This window comes from Nicotiana attenuata, unplaced genomic scaffold (genome assembly GCF_001879085.1).
Source record: "Nicotiana attenuata strain UT unplaced genomic scaffold, NIATTr2, whole genome shotgun sequence".
In the NCBI taxonomy this organism is placed as follows: Eukaryota; Viridiplantae; Streptophyta; class Magnoliopsida; order Solanales; family Solanaceae; genus Nicotiana; species Nicotiana attenuata.
In genome coordinates, this window is record NW_017671339.1 from 10,356 (window position 1) to 21,512 (window position 11,157).

At 35.3% G+C, this 11,157-nt stretch overlaps 2 protein-coding genes across 3 annotated transcripts; both read left to right on the forward strand.

Moving 5' to 3' along the window:
• Positions 1-441: 441 nt before the first annotated feature.
• Positions 442-6,241, forward strand: LOC109207652 (deSI-like protein At4g17486). 2 transcript variants are annotated; one of them, XM_019370601.1, is made up of 5 exons: positions 442-606; positions 1,120-1,361; positions 3,554-3,841; positions 4,060-4,140; positions 5,820-6,241. In XM_019370601.1, exons 2-5 carry the CDS (start codon positions 1,208-1,210, stop codon positions 5,960-5,962), a joined length of 666 nt encoding a protein of 221 aa, XP_019226146.1. In that variant the 5' UTR covers positions 442-606; positions 1,120-1,207; the 3' UTR covers positions 5,963-6,241. The 2 variants fall into 2 exon arrangements, with proteins under 2 accessions (XP_019226146.1, XP_019226145.1); XM_019370600.1 differs by having other exon boundaries at positions 444-606; positions 4,054-4,140.
• Positions 6,242-7,485: 1,244 nt separating this feature from the next.
• LOC109207649 (RING-H2 finger protein ATL22-like) lies at positions 7,486-9,142 on the forward strand. The gene is made up of 2 exons (XM_019370598.1): positions 7,486-8,228; positions 8,767-9,142. Exons 1-2 carry the CDS (start codon positions 7,562-7,564, stop codon positions 8,958-8,960), a joined length of 861 nt encoding a protein of 286 aa, XP_019226143.1. The 5' UTR covers positions 7,486-7,561; the 3' UTR covers positions 8,961-9,142.
• Positions 9,143-11,157: the final 2,015 nt, after the last annotated feature.

Consider the following 11,157-nt stretch of genomic DNA (forward strand, 5'->3'; position numbering starts at 1 on the left):
GCATTCACTTTTTATTTGACTAATTAAACCTCTCTTCTTAATCGCTTTTCCAACAAAAAGCATGACATTATTCATTCAATTCTAATTTTTCGCTTTTATTCTTTGATTATTTTAGCTAACAGCGAATCTTAAAGTATTAATATATGCATAATATTGGTCTTAAGTGAATTCAAATGAAGAATCATGGCTAGTAAAAGTTCACATTAGTCTATATTAATAATTGAAAATTAGTTTGATAGAAACATTACACGATTCAAATGAAAAGTTTAACGACGTAAAATTATTGAAAGCTGTAAAATTATGTAAAATAAGATGATAAAAGAAAGAGTTACTATATAAATATTGTATTTTTAAGGCAAAGCAAACTCTTTTTTACTCTAAATTCCAAAATAAGCCTCTTTTTGTTCACACGACAGCTATGGGAAAATAATTAGCAAAATATTTACTCGGCAGCCACTACAACCAACCTGTCTTTCCACATCCCCTCCCCCCCCTCCTCCCAACCCCCACCCCGCCAATCCTCCTCCTTTCTCCGCCACATCCCACGTCGGCGATCTGAAGCCATCGCCACCGCACAAACATCTCCGGTTTCCAGCTAAAATCTCGGTAATATCTCTCTCTTTCTCAATTTCTTTTCTACAGACGTAATTTACGTATTCGTATATTTCCTCTGTATTTTTCTCGTATATGTTTCTATTTAGCTCAGTTTTGAACTTTCATTTACCGTAGCTACAGAATTTGTTCAAATTACGGTCCTAGTCAATTGATATTTGTTTTTTTTACCTCAATTACCGTGTTTGTTCTATGTAATAGCTTAATGTTTCTGTAGGTTATGTTTATGAGTTATAGTTGAACATTTGAGTGTGTTTAGAAGCTTTAATTTTACTGAATTTGCCTTTTTATTTGTGTTTATAAAGTTTAGCTCCGGAGTTTGTTAAAACTACGGCCCTAGTCAATTGATCTTTGCGTTTTTTACCTCAATTAGCCGTGTTTGTTCGATGTAATAGCCAAATTTTCTTCATGTTATGTATAGTGAGTTAAATTTGAACATATTTGAGTGTGGCTGGAAGCTTTAGTTTTACTGAATTTGTCTTTTTTGTTTGTGTTTATGAAATTTAGGTGCTTATTAATTGGCTGTCGGCTGTGTGGATATATATTGGGAAAGCGAGGGGGGTGGTGGAGGTGGCCAAAGTGGGTGGAGGCTACAATGAGATTGTTAAGGTCAAGCTCAAGTTCATCAAAGGAGCAGTACAATGGAGAGAAAACTCGGGCTTTGTTGTATCTTAATGTATATGATCTCACACCTGTAAACAACTATCTCTATTGGTTCGGCCTCGGAGTGTTTCATTCTGGTATAGAAGGTACTAAAGCTTTCTGATTCTCCTTTTACTGTGTATTTTTATAAATATTGCTGTTACATCTAATTTTGGGATGAAATAAAGCAGAGTCTAGGGTGTGTATAGTTTGATCTCAATCGGTAAAGGTAGTTACTTTGACATGGTATGTAATTCTTTCTTTTTTTTGGGTGTTACCCACACGGGAAGAGATCTTTTCTCGATAAACGATAAGAGATTATAATGTTGCAATTCTCCATGGCATTATCGGCCTAACTTGAAATGGTAAAACAATGAGAAGTAATTCAAGGTTTAGAGGGTGGCATCAGTCGTGTAGAAGTAGTTGCGCTGGTATCCAGAGATATAGTGACATTGGAATGTTTGTCGGACACACTAGCATTGCGGGACATCAACAGGAAGAAGAAAAGAAGAAAAATCGGCCGGACCCACATTGGCCAGCTCTACCTGCTGATGGAAGCTATTTGAGTCTCTACCAAGATTGTAGAGACTCTGATACCATGTGTAAATGGAAAAAAGCTCTCATTGACTTGATTAAATAACAATCTAGACACGTATTGATCTAGACACATATTCACTTGATATTCTAACACTTTCTTCCGTCATAATTAGTTGTAGTTTCAAGCCTCTTCAATTCTTACCTCCTGCTATATTTCCTCATTTCGGGTCCTTGTGATAAAGATAATTTCCTTCTCAACGTTTTTTTTTTTAGTTTTCCATCCTTTTGAAATATTGTTGGGAGATCCCTTGTCACCTCAAACCCCTCATATGACACATCCAAAACTCTATCAAAGGCAATATTTTTTCGCCACCGTATTGAATCTTTCACTGAATCTTCCACCTTTTCTTCAGGTCTATTATCGTCTGGTACAAAAGGTTCAATTGCCATTATAGGGAGTTGGTGAAGAAGGTGTCAGCTTAAAAGTAGTTGACTTTCGGAACCTACTGGTCTTGTAGCCTATCGAGTAAATGTGCTTACCGGCATGGATAATGGAACTGGCTCATGATGGTTAAGATAAATTATTTCTTAAAAAGAAGTTGACATGGTAATACACTATTAGTTGATAAATTTAGAGATATGTCTGCAACTACTGTTGACCGAGCTGGTGGAAAAGAGGAAAGATGGTTTGCGAAGACTATGAAGAGTTCAATAGTCATATCTTAGAAACTGAAATTACTTATAACTTTTCTTGTTTTCTTCTGGATATATATTGGACGATAGAATGAATACCACCGTGAAGCTTGTCATGTGAAGCATAATCAGAGTCCAATGTGTCTTATACTTGCTTATTCATCTACATTATAAAAAAAAATTGCTTCTTTACCTGTAGTATCAAGAAATCACAAGGACAAGATGCTTTGTCAAATCATTTCTAATTCCTGTCACCTTCGTGTACGTTTAGTCTTGAGAGGATCATGTATGTGTTAAACCAGAATAAAATTAGAAAAATGATAACCCAAAGAATGCCAGGGGAGGGGAAAAAGTGAAACAGTGGAATTATGGCCTTTGTCTAGATAAATTACATCAAGCTCTCTCCCCATAATCTACCCACCCTTGTTGGAGATTAGACAATTCCATTTATAGCAAATTGGTTATTTGATAAGACTATTAGTTTGCTGCTAAGATTGCAATTTAAGGCCTGAACTCATGCTTTATATGCAAAATAAATGACTCCTTAGGGTTTTGAATTCTTCTGATCAAGCCCCCCACATGTGATGTTATGTTGTTTGGAGAATTGGTGCTTGTGGTGAGATCGAGAACCTTGGCATGTAAACCATCCATGATGTTTTCTCTTTCTAAAAGCTGTCTGGTCTGCTCTAGTTATGAAGAACCAAAGCAGGATGTATGAATTAGGGCCCTTAGCTTTATTCTTCTAGTTTAATTGTTATGGTTTTATGAATAGTTTTTTGGGTGCCTTCTTTGGTGCTTCCTGTCCTTTTTTCTCAGTGTAGCTTCTTGTTGTGCATGAGTATCTCTTGAATTTGCTCCTCAACTAGATGGCTACCATCAACATACCACCTGCAGCTACATTCCGGGCATGAACACTCTGCTATATCAATTTTATCCCGGAATGGGTGCTGCAGTTAACAGTTATAGTTTGTAAACCTTTTGAAGAAGCTGTGTGTTCTATTGTTAAAGATTTTGGGTTTTAGCATAACTTGTGTTCCTTTCTTTTATTGTTATTCTTGTTTCGATGCAGTACATGGTCTAGAGTATGGGTATGGAGCCCACGACTATCCAACTAGTGGGGTTTTTGAGGTGGAGCCACGTAGTTGTCCAGGTTTTGTGTTTAGACGTGCAGTACTCCTGGGCAGCACAGACATGTCTCGATCAGAAGTTCGGTCATTTATGGAACATATTTCAGAAAAATATCATGGGGACAGTTATCATTTGATTGCCAAGAACTGCAACCATTTTGCCGATGAAGTCTGTTCACGTCTCACGGGAAAGCCAATTCCTGGATGGGTGAATCGACTGGCCCGAGTAGGTAAGTATGAACCAGTGTCCATCTGCATCTATTGTGGGGCAACTTTCAAGTGGGAACCAGTGTCCATCTGCATCTATTTGCTCTTGTTCCTATCTGCATTACTTTACAATATGGTTTTAAGTTGTGGCAAAAACAAATAGCTGTATAAATCCTGCTTTTCTGGGCTATCCTTGGTAAAACTTCTAGTTTGTTTCACACAATTATCTTTGAAGTTTCAGGCTCATTCTGCAATTGCATTTTACCAGAAGCTATTCAAGTTACAAGAATTAGACATCTGCCTGATCATCAAGCCTTTTCAGGTTGGTGTGGACACCTGTCTCTCTTCACCTTTCCATTTTCAATGGGTGGTAAATTTTTTTGTAACACAGGGTGACAATACTTCAGCTACCACATGCTTACTCCGATTAATGGAATATGAATTTTTGGGAATAAAGAGCAAATTAGGACTTGTCTGATTTCCCGCATGTAAAAAAAATATTCTAGCATGAAACTCTAGATTGCTAATACTCCCTTCGTCCTATTTATGTGAAGATGTTTGTCTCGGTATGGAGTTTTAAGAAGTTAAGGACGGATTTTGACATGCTAGCCAAACGTATGCAAACTACCAAATGATCCTTTTAAGGGTAAAATAGGGACAGTAAGGGTAATAGTTTCTAAAAATAGAAAGGTGTCATTCTTTTTGTGACAGACTAGAAAGAAAAGTTTCATGTATAATGGGACAGAGGGAGTAGAATGTTTATTTTTCGGTATGAAACTCTGTATTATTAATACGACTATTGGTAGCAGAGCTGGTAAAATCTGCAGATATGCGTATGAAATTGTTACTCACCAATTAATTATATATCTTTTGTTTCAGAACTTTTATATATCGGTTTATCTAGTTATTTGGGAATGTGAAGTTCCATTTTGATGGTAGTCACATCTGACATAACATATATTTGATGTATATGAGAAGACATGTAAACCATGTTTTTGTGTTTGAGTATATATTTACATATTTTTTTTTTATGTATTTAGTTAAGAAAACTACTCTGGTGGACCACCCTTTTAATGCTCCTCTCTTCATAGAACTGCTCATGATTACACATAATGATTAGCTAATGGTTCCAACTAATTAAGATGAGTGGATGTGGCTAAAGAAGCATCACACCGAGAAAGAAAAAGAAAAGAGAACTTTTGCGGCTGTGAATACCATAATCTTTCGATAATGTATTCTCTAGAGATTTAAGTATTCATGAGGAATTCTTCTATTGATTGTAATAGTATCACGATAGGGTGGTTGCAGTTTTGGCCCCTTCAGTTGAATTTGATATCGCACGTCCCGTCTTTCAAAGGGAGCTTGAATGCTCATCTTTTGTTGATTGTGGGCTTAACTCAGTTACAAAAATTTGCTTAGGTAGTGAGGATTGTCCACGACCAGTTAAGGAAACTATACCACCCTATGCAGTTAACTAATGAGGGATTCTTGCACACTCGTGTTTGCCCAGGGCGAGGCATTTGGAGCTTGCAGTAACATAACATGGCTGTCCCAACATCAGGGATGAGTCTGCCTGCCTCTGATATCATGTTGAGAAAATGGAGCATGGCCTAACTGAACTCTGAAAGTTAGGTCAAGTAGTGAAGATTGTCCAGAATAAAGGAGAGTACAACCTACACACTTAACAGATGTTAAGTGGGATTCTAACAGAGTGACCATACCTGAAAACCACCAAAGTTAAAGCCCCGCAATGTACTTAAAGATTCAGGACTATTTATATGCTTACGACTGGATATCTTATTCTGTCAAGCAAATCTCTCACTCATATCTTTTAGTGCATTTTGGGTGTCTCTATGGGTGCATGTAGATGCACATATTAAGTACATATTAGTCTTATTCTTTAGCAGATGTACAATAACCTAAAGGATGAAGGAATGATCATACATGTTATGTTGATGTAGGCTTTTGTTCTTAACTAACTGAAATGCATTGCAATTGTAGAAGATGGGACAGATTCTGGTGGGTCATCTGTATTGGCGGACAGCGAGGAGGAAGACTCTGATCATCAGTTATTAACTGTAGCAAATAGTGATATGGCGTTTCTGAATGAAAAACCAGTGAGATTAGCAAAAGAGCTTCTTTAATTGAAACTCAACTTTCTTTCTTTCTTTCTTCTTCTTCACCTTTTTTTTATTTTAAAAAAAACGTTCCTCTTACCACCAATTCATCTAAGCTCCTGGTTCGAGTGTTGTTGTTTGTATTAGTATATGTGTCTGCGGGGGTGTGTGGTTTCTCAAGTGTATCTAGTTAACCTGTCCTCTAAATACATTATTGTATTGTTCAATATACATTGAGCTGTGTATCCAGGTGTGTATTTACATATAACAGTCGACTTATGATTCCATTGAATTGCTTTCCCCTGCTGATTTCCCCAATTGTGTTTAGCTTGACATGGACGGTCCTGTATAATTGATTCGAAACTCTGAAATGCAATGTTCAAAACTCGGGCAATTAGAAAAAGTGTTTTCCAGATATACCAGCTACTTTCTCTTTTTTAAATTGGAACTTGTGTTACAATGGAAAAATGAGCAACCATTATTGTGTGTTCATATGTCAGACAAGTGAAGAGAAGATAATGGACATTTTTATTTCAGCTACCCATCTTGATTTGGATATGGAATGATAGTACGCCCCTGTTTCCCTTCCCACTGTTTTTTTTTTTCTAAGAAAAACAAATAACTTCTTGACCATGAAAACACCTAGTACCTTCTTTGGAACCCCACCCCCCTGTTTTTTTTACCCCAACCAAATGTTTGATGAAGTATATTATAATCTCTGAATTGTTAAGCTATTTTGTCAATTGACCCGGAAAAGAATGAGCCGGACTGAAAGCCACCAACCACGCTTCAACAAGAAGAGAACCATTTTGGATGTATTTGAGGAAAAATAATTAGATAGAAAGTTGAACAAGCCAAATTCGTCATACTTAATCACCCTCCAAAGACCAAAGTAAATGCAGCCACAAATGAATGCATTGACTATTCGTGGAACAAAATGTAAAGATTTAGAAGTCACCCATTCGCCATCAACACTTTATTGGCTGAAGGCCGCCATGCTTACAACGAATAATTATGTTGTTTTTTATGCATTAACAACGTATAAAAACTTTTACATTATCAAGTCATTTTAAAAGTAGCAATAAGTAATTATTCATGATCAGAGAAATTTATAAAATTGCAAGATTGATGCAAAAATTATGTACACTATCATCAGTATATAAAAATTAAATCCGGGTACCATTTAAAAAACAAAGGGGAGTCTTGGCGTAACTGGTAAAGTTGTTGCCATGTGACCAAGAGGTTAGGATTCGAGCCGTGGAAACATGAAATGCAAGGTAAGGCTGCGTAGGATAGACCATTGTAGTCCGGTCCTTCCCCGGACGCCGCACATAGCGGGAGCTTAGTGCATCGGGCTGCTTTTTTTTTTTTTATTATTTGGTAATCCGGGTACTAATATTGCGCTGATAGTAGCTGGAAGGTCACTTTGATACTTTGCCCGTCTAGCACTTCAGGTCTCCCAGTCTAGAATCTTTACCCCTTCTCCACTCCTCACAGCCCCTTTGTCTCATTCCAATTACAGACGAGCCCCCCCCCCCCCCCCCCAAAAAAAAAATCTTGAAATAGAAGTTAAGAATCGGTGAAATCCTATTTCATTTGGGTGTTTGTTTAGCCTCTGAATATAGTATGGATACTCTGATCTTCATTTCCCTCTTCATTCTTATTCTACATGTTAAAGCACAAGCAAATACAAATACAAATAGTTGCTCACCAATTAACTGTTCAAATAACTCTGATATCAACATTCAGTTTCCTTTCAGACTGCAGGAATTTCAACCTCAACACTGTGGTCTCTCTGGTTTTGAGCTATACTGTAAGCAAAACAGAACCATAGTCCATTTTCCATCTTATGGGGATTTAGTCATTAAATCCATTTCTTATGATCTCAAAAAGCTTGACTTACTCGACCCCAATAACTGTGTTCATGAAGTTTTCTTGAATCTGAATCTTTCTCACACCCCATTTAATTATTACTATATCTTGAAGGAGTATCAGTATCTGAATTGTTCAGCTCAACTTTCAGCTTCTTTTTTACAAGTCCCCTGTCTAAGTGGCTTTGCACATCATGTTTATGTGGTGGAAACATCATTTGTTATGCCAGATTTTTGTAGCCATGTTAAAACTGTAGGAATCCCATTTTCATATAGTCCTTTCCTTTCTGATAACACTTTTGGCCTTGGTTTAACATGGCACTTGGAAAATTCTCAAGACAGTTTAGCAACAAAATTCACAACTTCAGTTCAACAAGAAGCAGGGCATTTTAAAAAACTCAGTGACATAGCAAATGATAAAGGTAAGTTATTAATCAACTCTGTGACATAAAATCGACTTATATTACTGTTGTTATTGCTTGTTGCTTTATTTTTACCGTCCTTAAGCAGAGGATCTATTTAAAACAATCTCTTTGCCTTTATAAGGTAGGGGTGAGGCTGCGTACACACTATGAGATTAAGCTATGTTTTGCTGTTGTATTCTTGGGGTTGACTATATAAATCCTCGTATTCATTATTCAGTTTGTGCTTTGCACTGATTGACTGTTGACCTACTACAGTCAAAGTTCTCTATAACAGTCTCATTTGTTCTGGATTTTTTTGACTGTTATAGCAAAGTGTTGTTATATAGAACATATATTATAACATAGCATAGAAATTGGTTCCGGAAGAAGTTTAGCTTTTATAGAAATGTTATAGAGAGGTCTGACTGTTCAACCTTCCTCCTTTATCATTGGAAATTTGGACAAGCTAAGTTTTGGTGTTTGATTGACCAATTATATAAGTGTTGAAATTTAACAATATATACTTTAATTAGGCTCTCTTCTTTCTAATTTGCAGCCTTGGCGTGTATTATCCTGTTCATATTTGTAGTGGTGATGCTGTTAAACATAAAGAAGTTATCTCATTCTACAAAGAGAATGGAGGTGGAGAAGGAGAAAGAGAATCAGAAGGAACCTCATGCTGCCATTTTAGGGGACTATGAAGCTTTGAAGCCCAAAAGAGAATTCATGGCCAATGCTAACAGATGTTGAATGATCTAATTTAGGAAAAAAATTGTTACAAAGACATTCAGAATCCAAATGCTTTCTAGTTGTTTTAAAATGATTGAGAAACGCTCTTAAATATGATATGAAGCTAGCATTTGGCCATAGATCCCAAATTTGTTTTGAAAAATCTGATTTGGGTGAAGTTTGGTTTGAAGATAAAAATGTGTTTGGACATACGTTTTCAATTTCCAACTTTATTTTGGAAAAACATGTATATAATTCTCAGTTTTGGAATTTTGGCCCAAAATCAGCTCAATAGTAGCTGATTTTGGGATTTGGCCAAAATATGGGCAAAATTTATGGCCAAACATGAGTTTTGAAAATAAATCCCAAATTTATTTTGGCAAAAATCATCGTCAAATGGGGCCGAAATCTGTAGAAACTTTTGGTGGGCTATTGAATACTATGAAAGTTCATGCAAACGAGTAATATGAAGAAAATGGATGTTTCATAGACATGTTATGCTTATGAGTTATGTGGGTCATATTTCTTTATTATCACAATTATTATTATTATTATTATTATTATTATTATTATTATTATTATTATTATTATTATTATTATTACTACTACTACTACTACTATTGGCGAGCTTATGCGCACTTACATTAATCTACTAAGTACATGTTATCTCCCACCAACACAAGTATTGAGTAATTTTATCTATCAAAGTTTAGACAATTTAGAAGAAATCATAGTTTTTTTTCCCTGTTGGGATTGGAATCTTAATTTTCCAGAATCTTTTCCCCACTTCACTAATCACTAGAATACACCCTTGCAGTGGCGAAGCTAGGAATTTACCAAGGGTATTTAAATTTGAAAGAAGTGAAAAAAAATCTCGACAAATGATGTTCAATATGTGTTATATATCTCTAAAACGTAATATTTTATCTATATACACAGTACAATTTTTCGACGAGCCCTTATAACTATGTGGCTTCACCACAGCACCCTTGGTGTGTCATATTTTTTTTTTGTTATTTACTAAAAATAGTGGCACATTCAATATCTGCCACTACTTTTCACTCTTTTATCTGAATTTTTTTTTGCGCATTCATCTTTGTGAAGTTGGATCAGTACAGAGACAAACTCATGTTGTTCTCTTTTCTTGGAGATTTCAAATATGTATTGTTTTTTGTTTTATTTTGAAACAAAGCTTCACGAATATTTTTGAGAAAAAAGAGATAGTGGACAAAATTGTCAAAAAGCAAGAAAGCCTATAAGTCACATTAGGAAGTAGTAAGTAGTAATAAAATAACCACGATTTGATTTCTGCAAGTGTAAGCAGTCGTTTGATTGGCTGCATTAGCAAAATAATCCTAACATAAAATCTTGCACAAAATTATGCTGTTTGTTTGGCTGAATAAAAAAATAATTTCAACATAATTAATAGTACATCATTTGTTTGGCCGAAAAAAGAAAATATAATCTCCCAATTAATAGAAGTTTTAGCTGCGATATTTAGCTCGTGTAAGTTATATTTTATGCGAGATTGAATGTCCATTAAAAATACGTCCAATGAGAATACATGTATTGTAATATATGGGTAAAAATCTTTAATAAAAATAATTCTACAATCATTTGCGGATCCAAAAATTTATAAAAAGAGATTCAGAAATATATCAGGATGTCATAGTTGGACCTGGATTTATGACCTAAAAAAACTTTTGAACCTCATTTTCCATTACACTATTTTTTCTTCATGTCAAGGAAATTCAACAACTTATATATAATCTAAATAATTTCTTTTAATCTTATTTGTACAATATATTTTTTAACCAAAGAATTCAAAGAAACCACCTTCACTCTGTTTAGTTCCATCATTACCTGTAATCTTAATTACCGTATAATCAGGGGTGAAGTCATATGTCCGAAAATTTACCACGTTTCGTCGGAAAATAACACTGAATATATACATAAAATATTAAGTTTTATAAGTATATAGCATATATTAAACACTCTTTGTCAGAAAATTTTTTCACTTCTTTCAAATTCAAGCACCCCTAAAAAATTTCATGATTTCGCCAAGTGCGTATAACAACTCATACATTATTCTTCGCGCCATAAACAATCCTCAATAACTAGTACACAAGCCAAAGGGACCAAACAACAATTCTTGAAACTTGAAAGGATCAAAGTGTCAATTACTCTAAAAGATTTTCATTTCCAGTGGAATAAAAAT

Bases quoted from the DNA above. Each gene is read 5' to 3' on its own strand.
- LOC109207652 (XM_019370600.1), top strand. From the start codon at position 1,208: ATGAGATTGTTAAGGTCAAGCTCAAGTTCATCAAAGGAGCAGTACAAT. The intron at 1,362-3,553 runs GTACTAAAGCTT...GTTTCGATGCAG, and splicing joins GTTTCATTCTGGTATAGAAG to TACATGGTCTAGAGTATGGG. The intron at 3,842-4,053 runs GTAAGTATGAAC...TTATCTTTGAAG, and splicing joins GAATCGACTGGCCCGAGTAG to TTTCAGGCTCATTCTGCAAT.
- LOC109207649 (XM_019370598.1), top strand. From the start codon at position 7,562: ATGGATACTCTGATCTTCATTTCCCTCTTCATTCTTATTCTACATGTT. The intron at 8,229-8,766 runs GTAAGTTATTAA...TCTAATTTGCAG, and splicing joins TGACATAGCAAATGATAAAG to CCTTGGCGTGTATTATCCTG.